General features: G+C 41.1%; 1 protein-coding gene across 4 annotated transcripts in view; it reads right to left on the minus strand.

Moving 5' to 3' along the window:
- Positions 1-25,093, minus strand: part of LOC122535741 — a 73,680-nt gene that overhangs the window by 14,923 nt on the left and 33,664 nt on the right. For all 4 annotated transcript variants that reach the window (XM_043667525.1, XM_043667526.1, XM_043667523.1 and 1 more), the window contains exons 3-6: positions 9,569-9,825; positions 7,867-8,259; positions 6,739-6,995; positions 6,034-6,145 (exon numbers count right to left, since the gene is read on the minus strand). In XM_043667525.1, coding sequence (XP_043523460.1) covers positions 6,034-6,145; positions 6,739-6,995; positions 7,867-8,259; positions 9,569-9,825 — 1,019 coding nt within the window. The remainder of the gene's footprint in view (positions 1-6,033; positions 6,146-6,738; positions 6,996-7,866; positions 8,260-9,568; positions 9,826-25,093) is intronic.

Below are 25,093 nucleotides of genomic sequence, written 5' to 3' on the forward strand. Positions count from 1 at the left end.
TACTATACTTTATTGTATATAATCCAGACGAATGTAGTATAAATGTATAATAGATTATGTACAATATAAATTGTTGTATTTACAACAAGTATTAAATACAATACAACAACATATATTGTACTATAAAATATAGATACACGACAATACACGACAAGTACTGAATATTGAAAATAAAAGTGTTCCAAGACTTTTGAGTGAGAGTGTACACTTGTTTGAAACATAAGAAATATACTTAATCTAATTAAAGTTATTAGTAATAATAATCCTCTGATAAAACTCGTTCTGTCTGCTGACATTTTACATCCTTTACAGAAGTTATTCTGCTTACTTTCTTAACTCACTGTTCTTCTATTTATTCGAGAACTCATCAGTCTTTGAACTATTTTATTTATTTAATCCTCCATTTCCGTCCTTTATTTATTCGAAAAAACTATTGGTCCCTAATTTCTAGACAAAAAGGTAAAAAGTAAATATTTTATCCACATAGTCCTTCATTTATTCGTAGGATAGTTCCTTTCGTCTAATTTCTAGGCAAAGGTCCGAAACTCTAGTCGACCACAAGTGTTTTTCCTGACAACCAAATGAAATTTCATCTATTGGGAATCCATCAGGTCTATGAGAAGTCTATCAAAAGATTCGGACAAATTCTGATAGTTAAACGGACTTCGTTCTTTCAACTTTCAACTTCCCCAACATTTTAGACTCTTGATTAAGACATTGTTTAAGGATTCTAAAAACAAGTTCGCGAGTCGCCGTGAAAGTCTTAATTAGTCTTGGAACAGGAAGTTCGAACGTTTGAAGGAGGTTGGGAGGTGATTCTATTAATTAGAGTGCCACTTTTTCGTCTTCTCGTCGACACGTCTTTTGCTCTCTCGACTGAAACAATATTTACACGTTCCACAAAAGTTTCGATAATCGAGGAGGTTTTAAAAAATTGACAGATTCAACGCGATTCTCTTTTAATTATTTCGATTTCTTCTTTACTGAGAAGAGGAGCGATTTTTAGAATTTGGATTATCACGATAAGGTAACAGTTCCTCGAACGTGGGATAATCCTGCTAATTAGAGAATCGTATTTCGATGTCTTTATCGGCTGAACTTTTGATTGAAACAGTTTCTGAAAGAAAGTTTTCAAGAACCGATACAACCGAATAGTCTGCAAAGAGACAATTTTGCTAATTGGCGTGCCTCTTCATTTTTCAATTCAGACTATTTTTAGACCTATCAATATCTTAACTGAAACCCACGTTGGAACAATTTCAAAGAACCGGAGCAACTTTTGCTATTTCACTCCGCTCTTACATCGACCGGAGGTGCTTCTGAATATTTTAAAGGGCCATTTTCGACTCGGCCATATTTCACGCTGTGTCGCTCAGTGCGAAACCCTCCTTCGAATAGAGAGTGAAATTCAGAACTAAATAAAGTATTTGTCAATTTTACGGTAAGACTATCACTCCAGTTTCGTTTCACGGAACGTGTTCGGACACTTGATCTTGTCTAAACTGACCTCTAAATCTCCGACGAACGACAGAGAAACGATCTTTCTTCATCGTCTTCGCTCGAGAGTGATTGAGGTTAACGGAGAGACCTAATGCAAAGAAAATTGCCAGCAGGGATCGGGGCAAGCAATTATCGATATCTGGCCTGTTCCATAGACACTGGTATCTGGTGGCTACTGACAGGTCCATTAGAACGTGTCTTGTTGAAAATTTCAGTAGGACTTGGCCACGATATCGATCCCCCGCTGGTGAAAGCGCCCCTGGTCGGTTAAACGACCTTCCCTCAATCTCCAATCTCCCTGACTACGTGCCCAATTCTCTGGATCCACGGAGGATCATTTTACCGTTTCACTATTATCGAAGACATTTACCAGCCACTGTGCTCGTGTAATTAATCGGTACTCTGTGCCGAAGCTCAGCAGATTCGCAACGGAGATAAAATCGTCGGCAAAAAGATTTATAATTACTAATTAATTTATAGCACTGGTGTAAATTAATTACAAGTAACTGTAATACTAGTAACAGCGATGCTAGTATAAATTAATTGCTAGTAATAGTAATACTAGTATCAGTTAATTACTAGCAACAGTAATACTAGTAGAAATTACTAGTAAAAATGTAGAAAATTCATTGTTCGCTCTGACATGCAAGATGACAACGTAAATTGATCAATTTGTAGAGGTTGAATTGCAAGTTCAACGAATGTATTTAGTAATTAATTTATAGTACTGCCACAGCAATCAATTTATAATATTTGTACAATTACTCGTTAATTTGTAATACTAGCTAATTTATAGTTACACCAGTATTTATTATTGTCAATTATCTGTACTATAGATACTATCTACGAGTCAGTTGCACCGATTCACCTAAATGCCTGAATGTTCATTGTGGTAAGAAAAAAGTTGGCAACGTCACAGAGAGACAGGCAACGTCTATTTCAGGAGAGAATGGAGGCCCGGATCAGCCTCAGCACTTAGGCATTCAGTCATCCTTGGCGTGCCAATTGAAGGATCAGGACGCGTCGTATTCAGGAATTTCACGGATGCCCAAGTGGAACGCTCGAATCAGGCCAATCTCTTCCTAAAGGGCGACGCGTTCGGCGAAAAGTGTACGTGTTTCAAAGTTGTACGTAAATCAATATTATCGAATGTGGGGATACGTGCACGCTTCACGTACCTGCCTCTCGCTCGCGGCTTAAGAAGAAGGTACAGAACAAATTTCTCCCCCTCTTTTCCTTTCTTTTATCTTTCGACTCGTAAATCTAGCTTTGTGACTTTTATTCGTCACCCATATTGTCATTGTCCTATCCACACTGGCAGAAATATAGGAGTTAAAATAAATGTACAGGGTGTTTGGGTGATTCTATCTATGAAAAAATACGTCAAAAATAAGGAAGAATATTTTTCTTATTTTAGGCTTGCTTTTTGGAGAAGATCGAGCTTGAAAATCTATCGAGCACGCTTGAGGAGTTTAGCTAATTTTCGACTGGAAAGAAGAGAATATTTACAAAGTCACACCACGTGGAGAAATGTAGAAAATGTAGAAATTATAATTACTAATTAATTACTAGTGATAGTAATACTAGTATTAATTAATTACTAGTGGTAGTAATACTAATATCAATTAATTGCTAGTAAGAGCAATACTAGTATAAATTAGTAGCTAGTAATGGTAATACTAGTATCAATCAATTACCAGTAATAGAAATACTAGTATAAATTACTAGTAAAAATGTGGAAAATCCACTATTCTCTCTGACATGCAACGCAACAATGTGCACTGACCAATTTGCAGAGGTTACATCGCAAATTCGATGAGTTTCAAGTTTAACAGAGGTATTTAGTTTGGTCTAAAGTTGGGTTAGGGTAGATCCTGTAGATTACGCTAAATGCGATTCGGAATTTTAGTGGAATCTTCATTTGTCACGACAAATCTAGGATAATTCTGACTTGGGATTAGCCTCTGGATTATGTCTTTACTGCACTAATTTAAAGCTTACGCCCGTATTGCTATTTGTTAAACGAAACTTATCAAAAAGAATACTGCGTCACTTGCCATTCTTTCAACATCATTTTTCACAAAAATATTCGAGAAAGCTTCGGTCACGATTCTACGGAGAATCCAAGCATCGATAGATAGGCTGAAGTATTCCGGTTCGCCAAAGTGAACGTTTCTCGAACCACGTACCACGTACCAACATTCTTCACGTTCGAGTTATTTTCGCGACGAGGAAAGAGGATCGCGGATTCACGTCTTCTTGACTCGCAGACTCGTTTCACGATCTTTCGTCTCCTACCCCCACTTAAATCATCCTCCCCTTTTTTCCCAGGGAAACGAGTGGCTCGGAGAAAAGCTCGGGCTTGAAAAATCTGTCTCGCGTGTCTCCCTGTCTCTGCTTTTGAAGAACATTGCGCTTTTCGCACTTTCTGGCTTCGGGCCATTTTTTAAATTTCCCTCCAGCCTCTTTTGTAACTTTATTGTCGCCGTGCTCTCACTTGGAATCGAATTTTATTTCAAATCTGACAAGATATCATTTCTAATTCGTAACTCTGTCCATTTTAGAATTCTCGAAATTCTATCGATACCAAGGACTGTTCCTCCAAAGTTCTCTGACGAGCATGCACTAAATTTCGAAAAAAAGAAGGACCTCTTTTACTCTTCCATCCTACTTTACTCACGTCGAGGGATCGGTTATCAGTTTCCAATATGACGTCTTATTAGCGGCAGACGGACTGGCACGAGCGTACACCGCACGAGAGGAGGCACGAAACTGCCGAGCATCAGCATCACATGCAGGTGAACGAAGGCAAGGTGCATTGTACCTATTCGAGGTGGAAGGGAACAATGGGGAGGCTCGTGCTAATTTTAATCGGCTCGGCCACTCGACTCTCTTTCGAGAGAGAGAGCCACGAATGCAGCACCGCGGTGAACCCGAGTTCTTTTCCGCGTGGACGAGATCGACACGTTCCTTTGTCGCGGCAAGACTTCTTCGATTGGGCCTCTGTGTCTGAGCCCCGATACTAAAGTGTCACGGATTCCTTTCCCCCTTTGTCGCTCCCGTCCACTCGACTGGCGCTGATTAGGTGGTTGGACTGCTGATGAGGATAATGCTTTCAGCTGACCGGCTTCTTTTCTGGCCGATGATGACAAATTGCTTGCTGTTTCAAATTCACGCCAGATGATTCTCGTCGAGTATTCTTCTCCCGATCACTCGAAGAATTTTCTAGATACTCGAGCTGCTTGATGCACAAGACCCTTGGCATTTGATTTTCCTAGCAGAGCTGTGACTTCTCAGATGATTTATAGACACAATGTTTGATGAAGTTTGACAGAGAATTTTCTCGATACTTGCACTCTTGGTGAGAAATATTTAGGTTCACGTGTACTACTGTTAGCGTGGCTTCTCAGATGATTTATAGACACAATGTTTGATGAAGTTTGACAGAGAATTTTCTCGATACTTGCACTCTTGGTGAGAAATATTTAGGTTCACGTGTACTACTGTTAGCGTGGCTTCTCAGATGATTTATAGACACAATGTTTGATGAAGTTTGACAGAGAATTTTCTCGATACTTGCACTCTTGGTGAGAAATATTTAGGTTCACGTGTAGTATTGTTAGCGTGGTTTCTCAGATGATTTATAGACACAATGTTTGACGGAGAATTTTCTTGCAAGATGCTCGTTCAATTACGTAATTTAGTTACCCTGGAAAATTTCCTACGCTAGTATTATAAGGTGTATAACCACAGACACGAGTGCTAGAGTTTGAATGGGAACGAGAACAAAGAAACAGCACATCGGTGCTGTTCAAGAGAACAGCGGTGCGAAATCTGTAATTTTTCTCCTCCGCGAGATACATCTTCCCTCGGGGATCCGTCGCAAATCCAATTTTGCGATCGTCAAACGATTTCTCGTACGCGTACACACGCGAGGCTGGTTTTCTCTCTGGTATCAGAAAGTCAGAAACTTCTCCGTCGTGAATGAAAAAAAACTAACGACCCCGAGATCCGCCGGTGGAAGTAACAAGTTTTCAAAACTCGAGCGCGCAAAACTTCCGATACGGTTTCCTTCTTCAGAGATATTACGTTAGTAGCATTGACAGGACACCAATTTGCGATCGAACTCCCCGGTAATCGGTTAATAACTCTCCCCGTTCCCTTTGCTATCGATTTCTGCGAAAGTTCATTTAAAAGGCGTGTAAAAGAAAAAGAAAGAAAGAAACGAGAAAAAGGTGGGAAAAGAAGTTACTGGGAAAAGTTGAAATCACGAAAGTGAGAAAAGTGTGGACTGAGGTTCTTCGAAACGGGTGAAGCCAAGTTTCACAAGTTTCAAGATACTTAACGTTACTTCACTCGTCGACGAAAGATATTACATATTTTTTAACGGGCGATGCCTTTCACGCTCTGGAATTAATTAAACTTCCCCTCGAAGGCGTTTACTCCAAGTGAGTGAATCACTTCGTTGAAACTCCCAACTCCAAACAGAACTGTCGGACATCGTTTGCGAATGAACAATATCAATCGAAGTACCTGTGCTTGCACAGCTGCGAGGTACAGTTGCGCCTCGCCGAGCTCGAAACGCTTCATCGATATATCCTCCTGCAGCTCGGCCACTTTCGTGTAAAGGTTGCTCTCTGCGCTTCTGGAATCAAAGAAGGGATAGATCGTTTAACGACTCGTGCTTCGTGGATTAAACCTCGCGAGCGTGTCGAGTGTCTGCAGCTAGAAAATACCGGCGACAGCTCTTGAGAACCCTGTGGCCCTTTATAACGTTGTTTACCTTCGATAAATTGAACCAAAAAGTCAGCGAAAAGCGGGACAAGGGGTAATTAGAGAGCGAATTCTTTTGCCCGGCGTTAATCGTTTCTCCCATGTTTCTTTCGGTTACCGATCGGACCTGGGTCCGCGGAGCCAACACCGGCGCAATTACTTTCACCAAATTCTAAACGAAGGGTCCTTGGAAGAACCTAACAGGTTCTGAATATATCAATTCGTGTCACCAGGTTGACGGGACTCCAGAAAGGTCTACTGAATTCCCTGCTTGGGGTCGAAAGATTGACGCATTTCCGTTTGACATCCGATACCCCAAAATTGGGCTACCCACGTTCCGTCCCTCCCCCTTATAATTCATTGAAAATCTAATATCTGTTCGGGTCACCGGGTTCTGCGAACGAACGCAGAATGCTCTATTAACTCGTAAATATTTCACTCGGGTCGAGACGGGGTATAACGCACTTTCGTTGCATGCGGATCAACGTGTCCAAGGCGTCCTGGAGCCGCGTGATCTCTTGAGCCAGGCTATCCTGCTCTCGTCGTAAATCTTCCATCAGGGGTAGAGTACTGGTCCCTGTCGGGACTATTTCGTCCCTCAAGGACGGTATTTGGCTAATTCTTTCCATGGGAATTTGCTCCGGGGGACCTGGCGCCACGAACAGCCGTCTGGCTGGCTTCTTCGAGGGGGTCGCGGTGGCCGACAGGCTCCGCGCCAAAATCTGAAAAAAACAACATTCTCGCTTTAGTGTCGGTGGAGTAATAACTTTATCGACGTTCGATGCTACATTTATAATAAGCCGGTCGTTAAATCTTCCCTCTGTTTCTGTAGTACAGCTCAGAAGTTCCATTTTTAACTATCAAAATGAACCTAGAACTAGAGTTTAACCAGAACTACCAAAGTGATCAAAAATGACCAATTTATAATTTTTTTATGAACGTGGAAACAGTGTATTTTTAGAGTAAATAATTTTTCATAAAATATACACATACACTCCATTGTATTATAAGGCTTCTCTATTTTTTTTATCTTCGATGCCTCTGATGGAAATTTTATGCTTTAATCGTCGATAGTTTTATCGTCAATGGATTCATTTTTCATATTTTTTTCCCCTTCATTCTGCATCTTCTTGAATCTTTCCTATCAAAACACGTCAACTGAAAATCACGACAATGAATTTCTATCGCCCCGTTGCTTCATAAATAATTTATCAAATACAGAGTAACGATCCACGCTCTCTAAAAAAATAAGATCTTTCAAACAAGTCCACCTCCCCTCGCAGTTACTCCCACCCCTGAATAGCAACGCCAGAAACAATGCTCCCGCAAGTGGGCAATCGTTTCAGGCTAACAACCCGCGAATCCGGAACCGAGTGTACAGGAATCTCAGAAACAGCTTCACGCCCCGAAAACCGGGTATAGCTCTCGTCACAGTCCTAATTCGACTGATAGGATTACTCCCTATCTCTTATCCGTCGCTCACGGTGCACAGACGCTAGTTTCACTCGAGGCTCGCAAGCAAAACGAGAGATAAAGGGATACATAATTGAAAGAGGGGAGATGGGAAGGTGTCTCTCTGGCATTTCGACGTACTTGCAAGTCGTTCAGCGGAGCTATCACTTGAGCCTCCTTCGCCACCGCCTGATAACGCTTCGCCTGTTCGCCCGCCCTCTCCGCGGCCGCCTCCGATATCCCAGCCACGCACTTGCAAGCCAATCCGCATAGCTCCTCGTACACTTCCGCGATTTCGCCGAGCAGGCCGGGCAGGCACTGCGACTGGTACCGTTCCGTGATGGCATTCGTCGCTCTCAATTGAAGTATGTACGCGTTGTGCGCCTCGAAATAGGCGCGCTTCAGCTCCTGCTCGCTCCCGCCATCTGTCGTCAACAGCGCGGCGTACGCGCGCTTGTAATCGGCGCGAGCACGCTGCAGCTTCTCCTCGGTCTTTGTCACCACCTGTTCGTAGGCCTCGCGATGCGTGAACACCTGGAATGTGTTGTATTTTTTTTTTTTTTTTTTTCTTTTTAGCGATGATGAATTTATTTCTGATCAATGTAAAAATAATTTGGACAATGATTGTTTTGGGACATCAATGATAGTGAAGACTTGAATTTAGTGATAGCGAGGGTGGGCCAAAAATTTTTTTTCTTTTTTTTTTTTTAAATAAGACATCAAAATATAAGAAGAAAACTAATTTTAAATTAAATTCAAGTTCAAACATGATTTTTGGCCCATACTATACGTAGTGATAATTGTCTGTTCAACAACTAATTTCTGAACGGTTTAAATTTTCTAACGTCGTTGTTATAATAAACAATAATTCGAATTTCGAATAAAACTGTTCATGACTCTCTTACTTATAACTTTTGCTTTCAAATAAATAATTTACCAGATACGCATAAGAAGCCGAAAAATATCGAAGTGTTTGCAAGAGTATTTGAGAAAAAGTTGGAGTGCAAAAGGTTTGTTAGAATTCTTTTAAAATTTAAAATTTTGTTTCTTTATATAACTGCGAGCCTTGAAATTACAAGGGTGATTGTTGGTTTTGAATCATAGTTTTCGAAAATTGAGGTGGCTCTGATCTCGAGTGGCAAACGACTGGGAAAACTTGAGCCTCTTCTTTCTCAACGGTTGCTTTCGATTTGAAATTTGAAAAATCTGCTTTGATCTCGGTGGTGGAGGAACGATCAGACTTGCATCAGATTTAGATTGTGTCAGCTCCGAGGAAAATTTGGGTCAGCTCGCGGATTTGTATTTAGACTCCACTTCGGCCAGAATCAAATCTTACTTGTTAGACTCGCTTGTTAGACAGAGAATGTGCCATTCAATCGGGTTTAAATTAAATCCAGATTGCCTCTCTGTCAGTTCCGAGTTTCGTTCCATTGCCGCGGAATGCCTGGTCCGAATTTGAACATCGGATCAATTTTCAAAACCACCGAGATCCGCCACGAAAGTACAAGGAAAACGCGCCCCAAAGAGAGTTCCATTAGAAATATTTATCGGCCTTCAAAGAAAATCCTCTGACTGCCCAACAAAAATCTCATCGAACTCGAGGCACAACTTCAAAGGGATAAAACAGCTCACCCACGTGCAATTTCATCGTTTAGAAAACTCGGAACATTCGAAACCATGTCAAAGACACGCTCAACTGTCTTGTCTTATATTTAGACTGCGTGTCTAACAATGTCTCTTTTCAAATCCACGATGTTTTTGCACACGGAAGTCAGAGAGACTTCTCGTGGGTTTGGACAAACGTTTTGGAGACTTCGACGATTTTCAGGGGGCGACGAATCACCTTTCTCGACTGGAGTTTCCGATGGAAGCTGGCCTCCAAGGTGGGTCTGGACAGCTGCTGCTGAAGAACCGCGGCCAGATCTAAGTGGGCCTCCGCGTCCGACTGCACCTGACGCAGCAAACTTTCCCAAACCCGACGCATCCCGCCGGAATCGACTCTGGTGTCCCCGGATCGGCTGCGAAATTCGTCGACCAGCCGTCGTACGTTGACGGAGTGGCTCTCCATCGCCGCGCCCAGCTCCTGAGCGAACTCTGACACTGTCGAACAGAAACGATCACGAACGTGGTCAATTCAAGCATCGAACAATTCTTTTCCAGCGAACGAAATTGGTGAATTTGATAGAGTGGAGGTGACATATTAAGTGGTTACAGAAATTCGTCATGGATTGATTTGGTGTGAATATCAATGCCACGTGATTTAGCTGAGAAATCTTCGTTTGGACCAGTTTCTGATAATTTGTTGAATTCTCACAATTAGTGTTCTTAAGGTTCCAATTTTGATCATCAACGATACGAGCCTTGTTAATAAGAAAAAAAAGTTTATTTATTTAAAACACAGACAAAGAAGAAGAGAGGGAAAAGAGTCAACGGCAAGTCGATCAATAGCGCTGCCGAGCCTTCGACGGACAAGTTTATTTCGTCAAGCGACGTTTCAATTACCTGCAAGCTACCGACTCGATTAATTAAACGGGGCCGTTGTTTAGAACGTTTCGACGGATCTGTCGAGGCCATGGCCGTTGAATGGCGGCCGTTTAAAAGCGTCAAAGACAGACAAGAGGGTGCGTAATGTCAGACACACATATCGGCCACCGTTGATGATACACAGGGTACAAACACGAGTCGTCGAGTTCTCTTCAAATATTTCGAACCCGGCCCACTCTTGTATCAATAAACAATTACCAGCCGTGAGTGAACTGCGCTACGGCATCAGAGTGGGGAGGGACGCATTGTGCGCCAAAAACACAGCCGAGTGAAGCTATTTGGGCGAATTGCTTTCAGACAAAAACAGTTTGTCGAGTCTTTTAAAATCACAGAGGTCTACGTTTCGCGCGCAACGTGTTCTGCTATTTGATCACGTAGTCAGTGAGCGAGCTGAATTTGAAGCCTTGTTTTTAATGACAGATCGCGCGAAAAATTGCCCGTGGCCAAATTCGGCGGATCACGAGACGAGTCACCTCAACGAGTTCTTCCTCGAATTGTAATTAACACGATCTTGCTCTATCTGTGAAGGAGACTCGTTCGAAAATAGCAGGCCGGAGAACAATCAGTGGGGTCCAGGGAATAAATCGATCGGTTCGTTAATTATAACGATAACACGGTCAGCGTGTTGGTCGTTCGTTAATGCGAGGCTGCTTCGTTAAAAATTAACGAGATCTATCAGCCGGGACACTATCGCCTATAATGGCACTAAGCGTCAATTAATCTAATGGGCCACGCGAGTTTCGGGGACCACGAGTGGAGTGTAATGAATTTTCAGGCTCGTCAGCAGATTTATCTGGATCCACGGTATCTATGGGAGCATATTAAGTTCGAGCCTAACGTTTCTCGGTGATTTTAAGGTTTAGGGTTAGCAATACTGAGAGTATTAGTCTCAGTAAACGAAACTGGTAGACTTTGGCAGATTGGATGATGGCTATAGCAATTTGTCAACAGGGTAGTATAGGTGGATTTGGTGTGACCATGACACGAATACTAATTCCACGTGATTTCCAAAATGTTTGACATTAATATAAGAGGACGAGTTAAAAATGGGATGCCAAATTTGGGAAATTTCAGATTAAGGTGAGGAACTCATCGTTGAGGCTAGGTGAACAATAGTGAAAGAGTAATTTCTAGGATTTCAGTCTGCTAGTAAACGATTTTATACAGTAAAATTGGATGATTTTGAACCATTTAATTTACGTAATCTCGAATTTAATACGGGTATCGTGCGAATAACAGAGCTAAATGATGACAGTGTATTTAATGACTGATTCTTCAATAAATTCGATTATACCACCGACAACGGGTATTTACTGCTAGAATTAAATGATATCAGCGGCATCACGAATTCTGAAGTTCCCATTTGCGGAAACGACGCATTTGCCATCGGCTAAATATTTACGTGTACAGGCTGTTTCACGATATACGAACTCCGAAAATAAATACATATTTCACGTAATCAAATGGCCGACGTGACTTGAACGCAACTTGGCCAACACCGATTTGGCAGAGTTCTCTATCTCTGACGCGAAGTCAATCGAAATTTTTATTTCTCCATTGTACTTGACATAATATTAGATCTCCTCGGATCTCTTCACCAACAAAACTACTAAATCGCAACGTTATATCCAAGGCGTTGATAAATTACGTTGCAAGTTAAAAAGTTAGGATATATTAGAGTTAAAATCAGATTGAAAACTGGGAATTCTGATGCTTTCGGGTACGTATTATCGAATCACGTCTATTTCAGGTTAGATCAGGATATTAACTAACCCAGATTGCAGGGCAATTAGAACATTAGTCTGTTAAATGGTTATTATTATTATCGTAATTTAGCTGTTTAAAGCTGTCACGACTGAAAAATTGAAGAGGAAGCTATTGGACTGTGATTCTTTTCATCAGTGAATTTGGATCGCGAAATAATTAAGCGTTGTAGTGCCAAATTTGTACAGACTGATGTTTTCACGAGAGAATCATCAACTCGATTAGTTAGATTGTCAGATCAGACAACAATTAACGTGATTGACCTGTCAAATTCGCAGAGCTAGGCTTCACGTACATACGTTTCGATGGTGTTCGACACGGGCTGTTTCCATTTAGTTTTTCCAAAATGTTATTTCAACATTTGGGCCATGGCTTGTGACGGATATCAATCGAAATTCGATGCTTCAGCAACGAAACGTTCGACAGCGCGTTGCGGGCAGAAAATTTTATTTTTAACCACGAAACATTTCGAAAAAAAATAATAAAACTGGTTCGCACGTATCACGCGATATATTACAGATATTACAACGTTGAAGGACGCACTCGCGTCCCGTTCGATTAATTTTCGCCCTTTTAACGATCCCGACTACAATTTGAAATCGGCTCTGGGTCATGCTTTTAATTTTCCATTGTGCCCTGAGTTTCGATATCAATTTTAGCGGACTTTCGTCCCTTTTATTTTATTTGCCAGTCCCTTTGTCGTGTGGCGAACAATCAAGCCGTTTTAATCCCATAGAGATCGAGCTTTACACAGGAGAAATGGAGAGGAGGTGCTTGGCAAGGATTGTTTGGTGTTTGTCAAAGGCAGAAACTGTGACAAGTGGAAGACGAGGAGGCGAATGATTTCTAGTTCTTTGTGCCGCTAACTCGTGTATCCTCGGATTTTCTAACGCGTGTCCTCCTTTTTCGATAAATCTAAAATTGAGTCCAACTGAGAGCGTTAGAATTATTTGACTGTGGCACTATTGGTGTATTATTGTGCCAAGTATCACGTTTTGATATATCAAGATATCAAAGTTCCAACTTTAGTGTCAAGTATCAGGAATTGAATATCAAGTTTCAGGTTTATAATATCGAGTTTCAATATATCAAGGTATCAAGTTTCAGGTTTAGTATCAAATGTCAAGGATTGAGTATTAAGTTTCAATATATCAAGGTATCAAGTTTCAGGTTTAGTATCAAGTATCAAAGAATGAGTATCAAGTTTCAGCTCTAGTATCAAGTGTCAAGGATTGAGTATCAAATTTCAGCTGTAGTGTCAAGTTTCAACACATGAAGGTATCAAGTTTCAGCTTTAGTATCAAGTATCAAGGATTGAGTATCAAGTTTCAAGCATGAAGCATAGCAAGAATGCAATATATCAAGTTACATTTCAGTCTCCAGATTTTAAAAGTCATTAGACTTTACCACGCTTCATCACCGACAGTAAGTTTAAACGAAACGAATTTCGATTCTTCGAGGAAACTTACTTTCTCGAGAATATATAAATTGAAGCACGTGCCTTTTCCCATTGGTCTCGTTGAACTACTGTCGCTGAAAAGAAAGGATCCTCGTGAAAAATTCGGCTACTGCCACCGACGTTTGCCTCGAGGAGGCCGGTTAGTGTTGCCAACAGTTTCGCCTGTTAACGAGCACGGAATTGACATTCAATTACGCGGACGTGTTCTAAAAATAAAAGAACAGGCTCGATTAATTCCACGACACGGCGAACTTCGCGTCGGTCCAACGATATAGGCAAGCAGCGCGAAGTCACGCCATTAAGTATTTATATTTTTCTCGTTACAGCTGAAGCTCGCAACTTTTTCTTGATTAGTTCGTGACAGGTACAGCTGCCTCTCCGTCGACAATGTTTGTAATTACAAGCGGAGCTACTGGGCTGCTGTTGGCAAAACTGGAAATTTTTCATTAGGACAAGAGCCGTACAGTGTCGTTCAGAAATTTGGGACACGCGAGAATAATACGAACGAAGCGACGCTTCGCGTTGAATTATCTCACAATTAAGCGATTTAATCCTTAAAATTGTCGTGATTGCGAGTCAACTGATTTAGGAATGACAGTATTTTCACGCCACTGCCAGGAGGATCGAGTTGCAAAACGGACGAAGTTATTTTCCTACGTTCTCACGGATTCAGCTCAACTTCAACCTGGCGTTGGATTAAAATTAAAGTGTCCCGACCTCGGTTGGAATATTTCAGAAATGAATACGTTCAGGTACGAGCGAGAGACGGTTAACAAATAATTAAATAACACGGCTCAAAAGAGAGGACGAAATTACCTAAATGGAATTTAATTCAAAATCTCAGAATATAAAAATCCGCACAAACGTACAAATATTCTTGAATTAGATTGCATTAAATTAAATTGAGAATTCCATAAAAACACATATGTTCAAATTAAAGACAGTGGTGCGTAGAATCAAACAATTGGGAATTAAGTGACTCGAGCATTATCGTCGTTCAAAATAGCGAATTCTCAAAGTATTCGGATGCAATTGGCCACGATCGCGTCGCATTTCGCCGAAGAAACTATCGCGGTGAACACGAGACGTCAGTCTAAGTGGATTGTATTTGGAAACGGAAAGAACTTAGCGAACTCTCAACTCATTCCGGCAGCGGTTTGTCCCAGAAAACTTCCAGCGCGTTAAAGAACCCCTAAGCACGACAACCAGCGTCGTCTCGTCCCACCCTTCATTTTTTCCCCTCCACAATTCAACGGTGAAAATGTTTCTTTCGACTCGGCCCATCCTCATTTTACTTTTATCGCGAGTACAAAATTGTGTTTGTCGACGGAGTTCACGCGTAGTTTTTACAATGTCTGGCAATCGACGAGAGATAATAAAAAGAGAACAAATAAGAAGGAATCTTTCTCCTTTCTTCGAAAAACTATAGATGTTTCAACACAACAATTCCTTCTGATAAATGGATAATCGTGCCTTGTGGTAAAAGAATAAATATTAAAAATGAACGAAACATCATTTTCAAAAGTTATTCAAACGAACAATTAATCTTGATGATGGATTAATGGGAAAACGTGAAATAAAAGAAAAAAAAAAAAGAAAACTCGACACGATTTTTCAATTCCCCAGATTCTCAGAAGGAATTCACGAGGGAATGGCTAAAATAATCTTCTCTCTAGCTCTATTGAATATTCCATAAAATCATTACACGAGAGAGGGAAGAAGACGTCTGCCCTACCAGCCAGATTGGATTTGCTTCGGTTGGCCCTATCATTATGATTTGCAATTTTCTCGTGGCGAGACACTCGAAGGAAGTGACCAGGATTTTCTCTCAGCTCATTACAGAACCCACGTTAATATTACGCTATAGAAAAAGAGGAGGACTGTTGTTCTATGTCAGAAGCTCTCGTCTCAGTCGTTCATAAATATTCATCACTCGAGGCAAGACCATAAAGACGTTTCTAAAATTTCTTCTCCCAGGTCCGTTTAAATATTAAATAACAGGAAATAGATTTAGGAGAGAGCAGAAGCAAGAGAGAAATGTCCTGGGGATCTCCCGGGACAGTCACTTGGGTTATATTTGTTCCATCCAGAAAATTAAAGATAAAAAGAATTTGAAAAAAAGAAGAGAGAGAGAAGAAAATCATTCCTTTCGTTTACGGAATGATTACAAAATTCAGCGATTAAATTCAGATTCAGAAACCAAAGTGAAGAACCAAACGACGACCTCTTAGAGACTGCTGGAAGTGCATTCTCGATCGATATTTAATAAATGTGAAACACTTCTTGCCTCATCAGCGAGATACGAAACGACAAACGAGCGCTCTGTCTGCGTTTTCCCATCCGCAACGGACGTTACGAGAAATCGATGAAAGGGAAGAAGGTAGGCAGGTAGAAATGGCAGAAGCTTTTGCCGAGCCAGTTGCCAAGGGTTACCACCGGCAGGTAACGTGAGCCGATTTCGCGGAGATTTGTCGTTTAGACGAGTGCTTTCATTACGGCCGTTGTTTGAATACCTCCAGAGCTCGGCGATCGATGTACACGCGGCCCGTGTCACCGTGTTCCCCAAGATAACAGGAATCGATTATCCAGAGCTGAGTAAATAGGCCCCCCACGTCTTCCACGGCCTCCCCCGCCAGTGGAAATTCACCTGTCTCTCTGCTAATCGATTCTTTCACGTTCACGTGGGCTTTTCAGACACACACGAAGAGTCATTTTCGGTTGAGTTGACCTAGTTGGTAGTGGATCGTACCTTTTTCTTTTTCTTTTTTTTTTTTTTTTTTTTTGAAATAAGTTATGACGACCATAATGATGGTGTCTGACCATATAGGCATGATGAGACCTAGAATGATCCAGCATATTCCAGATTTATAGGTAACTTTACTTACTTTCATAATGATGGTGTTTGACTATATAGGCATGATGAGACCTACAATGATCCAGCATATTTCAGATATATAGGTGACTTTACTTACTTTCATAATGATGGTGTTTGACCATGTAGGCATGATGAGACCTACAATGATCCAGCATATTTCAGATATATAGGTAACTTTACTTACTTTCAGATTTATAGGTAACTTTACTTAAGCTTTGATTTATAGGTGACTAATTTCTTTTTTCATAAGTTTCTAAAGTACCTAATTTTTTTATAAGTAACTAATTTCTTTTTTTTATTTACTTTCATAATTAACTAACTTCTCTTCTCTTCTCTTCTCCTTAGAACTGATCGTGAGACCACAACTGTTCTTACTCTTTTAGAGGTGTTATTTGTGATGTACCTTTGGGAGCTATAGTTATATTTTTAGTTTCTAACTTTCTGAACTATCTTTCTTTCCGCAATTGGGTCGTGTTTAAAAATTTATTCTCGCGAATCTTGGTCGTTGGAGCGCGTCCAGTTTGGCAGGTTCGAGAGACTTTTAATCGCGTGGAGGAACGATCCTCAAATCTGCTCGCTATTTGACACCTTCAATTATCCTCGTACGTGTCAATTCCAGTGGGCAACCAATCGATACAGCCGCGCGTTGTACGCGCGCGAACGCTCGCGGTGAATTGTCATGGATGACTGATGAATATAGAGCCATCAGGTCAATCGTACAGTAATTAGCCGTAACCCAGGTCGATAATCTGTCCACTCGTTTTACATTTTTCTCTTTTCCCTTCAATTCTTCCCTTTTCACTGTCAACAATTCGTATTTCAATCACTGGAGGAATTTTATTATTCACGTTGTCTGTTCATAAATGACAACGTTGAAACGCGATGAAAAAAAAAAAAAAAAGAAAGAAAATTATAGAAGAACGACTGAATCCTACACGAGGCAAAGTGAAACAAAGTTATAACAATTTGGGTCAAATTTCACCCGGCACAATTGGCGAATGATACAAAGCTCGCAGGTCCTATATTCCAAGGTCATCCTTTCACACCGAACCCTGATTCATCAAGGGACTCGGTGTGAAAAGGATAAATTACAACACCCGGTACGACCCCCATTAATCGTTTCGCTGTAATAATAAATAAAGGAGGGACAGAAAGAAAGATGAGTCTCATCCAGAAACGACCAACCAATCAATTCTTCAGATATGATGACAGACCAAAATATAGGTTGGACAAATTGGATGATAAAGAACACTAAGAGGGTGACAAATAGAATTTTTAATTTCTAAATAACTCACTCTCCAAAGCGTGGTTCCAAAATGAAAAATTCCTGTTTATTGTTTCCCTTATCCTACCGGCAACTGTCCAGGGATTGTGCATACTGTCTGAAGACAATATCTGTCACGCGTGTTCGAGGAGAGCAGGCACAAGGCAGCCCGAAAGACAAAGATCCGGTTCGTGACCGAACGCAAAATCTATAACGAAGGGTAATTCCTAATCCCCGGCAAACAGACACGAAGCTTATTTGCCTCGCCGGTGGCACGATATCGATCGCACGAAAATTGACGTGACAGGGTTAATTGAAATGATTGGGGGGGGGGGGGTCCCAACCCGCGGGGGGTTCAACCATCGGATACCAAAGAACCGTCAATTACGGTCGTAGCGAAACGGCGAACGTAATAAACGCGAGATGTCGTCTTAAATCACTTGGATTTCACGTATATCGACTCTCTGTCAGAGGCAAATCGCCCTCGTAACTGATCTGTCCCCGATTATGTTTCGATCTGCGCCACACGTCGTCGCAAGAAACATCTCTCGATGTGTGATTTCCTTTCTTTTTTGACCTATTGCGCTGGAATGACGTGCCACGCAATAATGTCGAGGATATTTGGCCCATACGTTTTCATTTTTTTAAGTATATTATATTGAAGTATAATCCAGGCAAAAGAAATAATAAATTTGTTATTATTGAGTAACTTCTATTTAGTGATACACCAATGAATTCAAAAACAAGACGAATTATTCTACAAATGTTATTGGTCACTCGTTATGGTTCGCGAACCAGTTTTCAAATTTAACAAACATAGTCACGACAGTGTTAATAAAATCTGACACAATGTTAATGACGTACATTACACGAAAAAGATCCAGAGATTTTCGTAAACCATCACAAATTCAAAAATGATGGAAACTTAATAAACAACAGAACAAATTCAAAATAATATATATTTATTCCACTCTACACATTTTTAATCTATGTATCGAGTAATTAATAGCGAACTAACAGTCTGTATCCGGCTGAAAGATTATTCGAACAAAAAAGAAAAAAAAAAACGCCGAGCCGGGGGGAGGAAATTTTTCGGGGACGCGCGCGCGCGAGAGAGAGTCAGGACGATTTATGGTATCACCATTCGTCCGGCCTGCTCGGATATCGTGAGGAATTACAGCGGTGTTTCAACAGATCGCCGAGATACCATGGGCCATGGGGGCGATTATTTTCAGGGGGAGGCGCGCGGTGACGCGTAGCTTACGCGGATCAACAGTGAAATATGATGAATGACGGGCCGATTAAAGCGAGCCCAGTACCGAGTAATCCGGCCACGATCCCCGACTTTTCATCGCCATGGTGAATTATCGCGTTCAGCGAACACGTGAGGCCTATTAACGCTGCCACATTGACGAAACTTTGCCCCCCCCCCCCCCGTTCAACTCGCGAAACGTCGAAAGGTAAACTGTACTTTTCAAGAAACTCCAAGAAAAATTTGGAGATCTTTTCTTTCATTCCTCTAGAGTTTCTTATTTGGAATTTTGATGATTCAGATTTTTTTTTTTTTTAATTGAAAAGCTTTCGGTTTAACTACTTGCGCCTGGCAACTGATTGCGGACCATAACGAGTAGCCAAACCGTATACAATAATTCGTCGCTTTCCTTTTGAACCCGTCGGTACGATATCACCGGACAGAAATGATCGAGAAGTAATAAATTTATTATTTGTTTTGCCTGGGTTATACTTGAATATACTTAAAACTGAGAAAACCAGAGGTTAATTCTTGATTTCAGTATTGCCGAATTTTCCCCTCTTCAGTTGGATCCTTCCTACAATTTAATTCAACAATCCTAGCTTTCTTTCACAGTTTGCGAAATCTTAAGATAACGTAAGCTCCTCTAACGTTGGATCACAGAGTTAATTTTCTTGGAAAACATGGTTCCTAAATCCAAAGACGCACGCTCCAAGGATTTTCCCTCGCGCCGGAATCGGAGTCAGAGTTTATTTTCGGCGCACGTGTGGCGACAACCGCACGACGCGGGGAATGTGAATGTCCCATGGCCAGGAAGTGCAACAGTCGCGCGACAGTTGATCGCCGGCCAAAATTTGGCTAATCGTCGGGCGAGGCGGCCATGAATCGTTTATGGCAGCTGGTCGAGAGTGTACTGACACACAGAGAGCCTGCGAAACGCAACGAGATCGCTTAACCCCGAACGCGAGTTTCAACGAAAACGATCCTTTAGAACCGTGCCCATTTAGCTAATGTCGCCGATGAAAAATCGTCGCGGACACGCGACGAGAGCGACGATCATATTCAGCCAGATCCAAAATACACGCTCGGTACAACCTCGAGAGCGTTCTCTCGTCCCAGTTCGGGATCGCAAGATTTCTGTCAACATTGACCCCGAATTGCGACCCCAAGTTCCTCCCCCTGTGGGATCAGCGGAATTGAAATTGAAATCAGTGGACATTATGGCGGCCTAAAATTTCGTGTAAATATCAAGTAATTGCGGGGAGAATTTAATTCGTCAGCTGGAGTTGGAGCACGAGACGAGAAGAAAAAAAAAAAAAAAAAGAAAGAAAGAAAGAACGAAGAGAAACAGCGTTGTATCAGTTCAGTTCAGTAGTTTGTTCGGACTTGTTTCAACTGTTTCAACTTCGGGAAAGACCGAGCTGATTAAGCGAGTACCGTGGGATTTACTGGTGCACGGGTTAATCCGGGATCAAACTCGGCTCAGCGAAAAATTAAGCGTCGTTAGAGGAGATTGGTAGTATCTGGAAGTAATCTTCCAGGGAAATCCTCGAATCAGATACAGAGACCGGTTGACAGGATGAAATTCTGTTAGATCAACTGCGAGAGAATTCGGAATATATATGTCGTGGGCTGGAGAGATCAGAGAAACTGCTGGATTATAAACTTCAGTCCGTTCGGAACGGGGATGTATAACGAAAACGTGTGAAAATAGACCGTTGCCACTGGTCTAGATTTCTCAATTTTTAGAATGGGGCTTCTGACCTAGACACATTATAGAATATTGCTCGAAATTTGATCCGTACTTTCTCAATTTTTAGGTGTTTGAATCTGGCTTGGACCTGATCTGGTTACTCTAATATTTCCATTACTTGGCGAAATTTATTACTTTATATCAAGTATTGGCCCGTATTGTCGTGGCCCAATTACCAAACAGATTGCTCTACTGTCAATCTAGGGTCAAACATCAAATTTCTCGAAATTTAATTTGAGAATTTCCAGTTTTTAGGTTCAGTCAATTTTTGGGTGTTTGGACCTGGTCACACTCGATTTGTATACTCCACGTAATGTTTCTACGGGGAAATTACTCAGTATTGTCGTGGCCCAATTACCAACGAGATTGCTCTATTGTCAATCTAGGGTCAAACACCAAATTGCTCGAAATCTGATCTGAGGTTTCGCAATTTTTAAGCATTTGAACCTGGCCATACTCGATCTGAATCCTCCTCCAATGTTTCCATGGCAAAATTTGTCAGTTCGCGTCAAGTATTTTCGTGGCCTAACTACTAAACAGATTGCTCTAGTCTCAATCTAGGGTCAAACACCAGAGACGCCAGAAATAAAAAGAGTCAAACGCCAAAAATAACCTGTCGATAATTCTGTAGATAGTGAAAGAGAGAAAGAGAGAGGGAGGTCAACGTCTATCGGATCAATTGTCAGGTTATAGACTTCCTCTGTCAATTCTGGTCACCGAGGGAGGGATTAAAGTTTCGACCTGAAAATTGGATCGTCGCGGACGAAGGAAGAGTGAAACTTGGCCGAACTGCACACGGAAGGAGCAACCTCCGCGAATCACAGTCCAAGGCCCCACTCTCCAGGAGCTTTTGATCTTGCTTCCCTAAAGGCTTGGCCAGGGGGCGCGATAATTGGCCGATAATTTTGGCCCAAGTCCCTCGAGTCTCGTCCTTGATACCTGGCGCCCACGATCGCTCGTGACGGCGATCATATTATAATTATAGAAGGAATGACGAAATTCCCGATGCACCCGGAAAAACCTGGCTGGCTCTTGTCCTTCGACCGGACACTGTTTATTTTGGCCAACCGATTTGAACCACCACGACTGGAATCTCTTGTCATTTCTGAATCTTTCGTGACGATATTTTCGAAAGCTATTGATCCAGAAGAAAAAGAAGAAAAATCGTTGTGAAACTGATGTGAAGAACAGGGACAGTTGGACGAGGAGGGATCCTTGAACGTTCAAGTAGTTCAGTTTCAACGTTGGAGTGCAGTCCTTCGGGTCAAGTGCTGTCAACTTCGTAGAATTCGAGTGTATCAGAGAATGGTCTGAGTTGCAGACGTTTCATTGGGTTTATTTTATATTGCTTGGCCTGGATTCGATGCCTTTATTATTCTCTAGGGCTAGTTAGTTCGGATCGACGGACATATTAGATAGCAAGTAGTTACTTTCATTCTATTTTATCGTGCCATTAGGACGTAGTTGGAGACTGTTTTGTACGTAGAATCCAAAATGTGGAGTAAAATTTTTTCCACGCTCTGGGAAAAATTAAGTCAGACAATTTCTCCGAACACACACGCGTGTAGCTAGCATTAAACGGATTGAAGCGAGTTCAAGCGGAAAAGAAGTTCTTGCGCGCGCAAAACTAAGTCTGAACAGTGGCAGGGGGTAAAAATTTTTTTCATTCAGAAATCTCGTTTTCGAGGGGAATTGAGTTTGTAGGTGTTTAGTCGGGCACTTGGGTTCTTGACTAATTTTCTAGAAACGAGGTGACAAGTGGAAAAATTTTATTCTGAGCGTGTAGTGGCGCACTTTGTACGCAATCAGTGTCGCTTGTGCTCCCAAGAAGTTATCAAACTAATGTTTGGAAATTGATCGAGTTTGATAGAAGTTCGAAGCTCGACACGATGGCATCGATTGATTTCCGAAAGCCTTCTCGAAACTTGACTTCAATCCAAATTTCCACAATCTTCAAAATTTCTAAATTATTCAAATTCTACCTTCGAAATCTTTCGAACTTCTCAATATATATTTTTCTTTTACAGATTCGAGTGATTTCGGATGATTTGGTCTCAATTTTCTTTCTGTGTATTTTCCATTTTCATTTCGTGTTCACTTCCTCAGCATTTCCGACATTGTTCTTCGAATCTACATCGCACCAATTTCGGTTCTCAGGATATTTCTATTCAAATTCGATCAATTTCCCGCGAAAGTTCAAGTTACAAACGCCCACTGGCAAAATCGATTTACCAACAGCGATTTCTTATACTCTGTTAGAGACATCCTTGAAAGAAAAGACCAACCATTTATTTACACTGATTATTGTATAGCTTAATGGCGCTCCGTTAATGCAACTCCTAACGAGGGTAGAAGAAGTAATTAACAAGGCACTTGCGAAAATTGCGAACAATCTGCTCAGTCGCCTTCTCGCCCCGTGTTAACCTGCTATCAGCACGGTGTCACCTGACAAATTAGTATTTGCAATACTGTTTAATCATCGTTCAATAGGTCATCGCCGGCTATACTCTCCGATTCCGTGAATCGATCTTTTGGAACGAAGCGACGAAACGAACACACACGTCTGGATAATACCACGACAAACAATAGTTTGGTACCATTCGATTCAGCCATGAATGTGGGGGAGGGGGATACACCGTCCAGGTCAATTTAAACCACCAATTAAAACAACCAGGCCGTGGATTAAATCACTGGCTATCGAATAATGTTTTGAAAAGACACATGGTTCTTGATGAAACTGGTGGATTGCCCAAAATCGATATTCATTGTCAACCGAATGAAAACTCTGTGTCACGTTTTGGTCATTTTGACCTGATCCATAGTTTTATATTCTTATTCGACGTTGGTTCGAGTCCAAAGAGTTGCCAATCGAGTTCAAACCTAATTGAAACCTTACCCTGATTGAGTTCGACCATTTCGGACCTAAATCTAACCTAGGGAATCTATTCACGAGGGAGTGGACGTAATCGGATTGAGGATGAAACGCAGGTTAGTTCCAACCAAGTGTCAAACGAAACCAAAGTGTCGGTTGAATCTGATCTAATCTGACATAATCTACACCAATCTGGTTTAACCCGATCCACCAACTGATCTCTGGAACCAATTTCTGTATACGGACAATGTATTCATCGACCTTAAACCTAACCTAACTGTCATTACAGTTCAGAATAGATCACAGTCTTTCTGTACTTCACACATAATTCAATCCATCGAGAGTGGACTATGAACATCAAATCTCTGTGGATTATGAACTTCAATCGACAATTGCAATATTGTGACAGAGAATTACAATGGGATCAAACATAACCTAAACTTAATCCATTGAGGTCCAAATTATTGCTATTGAGATTCTCTATGGATTAAAAATCTTGTTAGGATCAAATATAACCCAAACTTAACCCAAATTATTGCTATTGAAATTATCTCCGGATTGATGAACTTAAACTTACAATACTGTGATAGAGAATCACAATAGAAAAATCTGTTGAGACCAAATATAACCTAAACTTAACCTATTGAGGCCCAAGCAATAACTTGGGCCTTAACAGATTAAGTTTAGGTCACGTTTGGTCCACCAGGGTTTTCTACGATCCTCGGCGTCGAGAATATATATGGCGCGATACGAGGAATGAGGCATTGAAATTCCCGATTTGAATGGACGAAAACGAAGTTTTCCACCGGCTATACCCGGTTAATCGTAATAAAGTTGCACGCCACACCCTATCAATTATACTCGTAACAGGTTGATCGATTTATCAGCCGACTATGGCTGGCCATAATGGCATTATTTAACCATATTATTTCGTCCTGTCGTTTAATCGAGTTTCCATGTAAGCTGAAACCTCGCCGCGGCTTCTGCCTACGTTTTCGTTTTTAGAAGCCATCCTAAATTTTATTATCCATCCGGCGCAGCGCCGCTACGTTTGGCTTCGTTGTTTATCGTTCGAGAGAAAACTCGCAGACTTCGTTAGAAATCTAGTTTTCAATTTGACTGATGTTACACACACAGTATCCTTCATTTCACTACCGAGCAAACTTAAACAGCTTGCTCCGTCTTCTTTCTCCTTTTTCCTCTCTATTGTTCTTACTCCTCTTTTCTTTCTTTGTTTCTTTTCTTACTTTTGTTTTCTTCGTCTTTTACTAAGTTCGCATTTGTAGATGATGCTCTTCCTTGAAACATACAAGTTTCTCATGTCCCCGAGTATTACACCGTTTTATATTCACGTAATTTATTCGCGTATATATATATTATTTAAACTCGTCGAGAATCTTGCCAAATCTTTTTCCTGTTAAACTGATGATTTAACAGTTTTCTATTTTTCGAAGAAAGGAGAACTTTTCTTTTTGTTCCGTGGTAAATTTGCTTTGTCAATACACGGAAAATCGCGAATGTTCTGCTTTGCATATTTTCATTCCCATATTCTGTGTTCCAGCTCTGTTCTCTTTTTTTTTTTTTT

Source organism: Frieseomelitta varia, unplaced genomic scaffold (assembly GCF_011392965.1).
Source record: "Frieseomelitta varia isolate USP_RPSP 00005682 unplaced genomic scaffold, Fvar_1.2 scaffold_759, whole genome shotgun sequence".
Classification (NCBI taxonomy): Eukaryota; Metazoa; Arthropoda; class Insecta; order Hymenoptera; family Apidae; genus Frieseomelitta; species Frieseomelitta varia.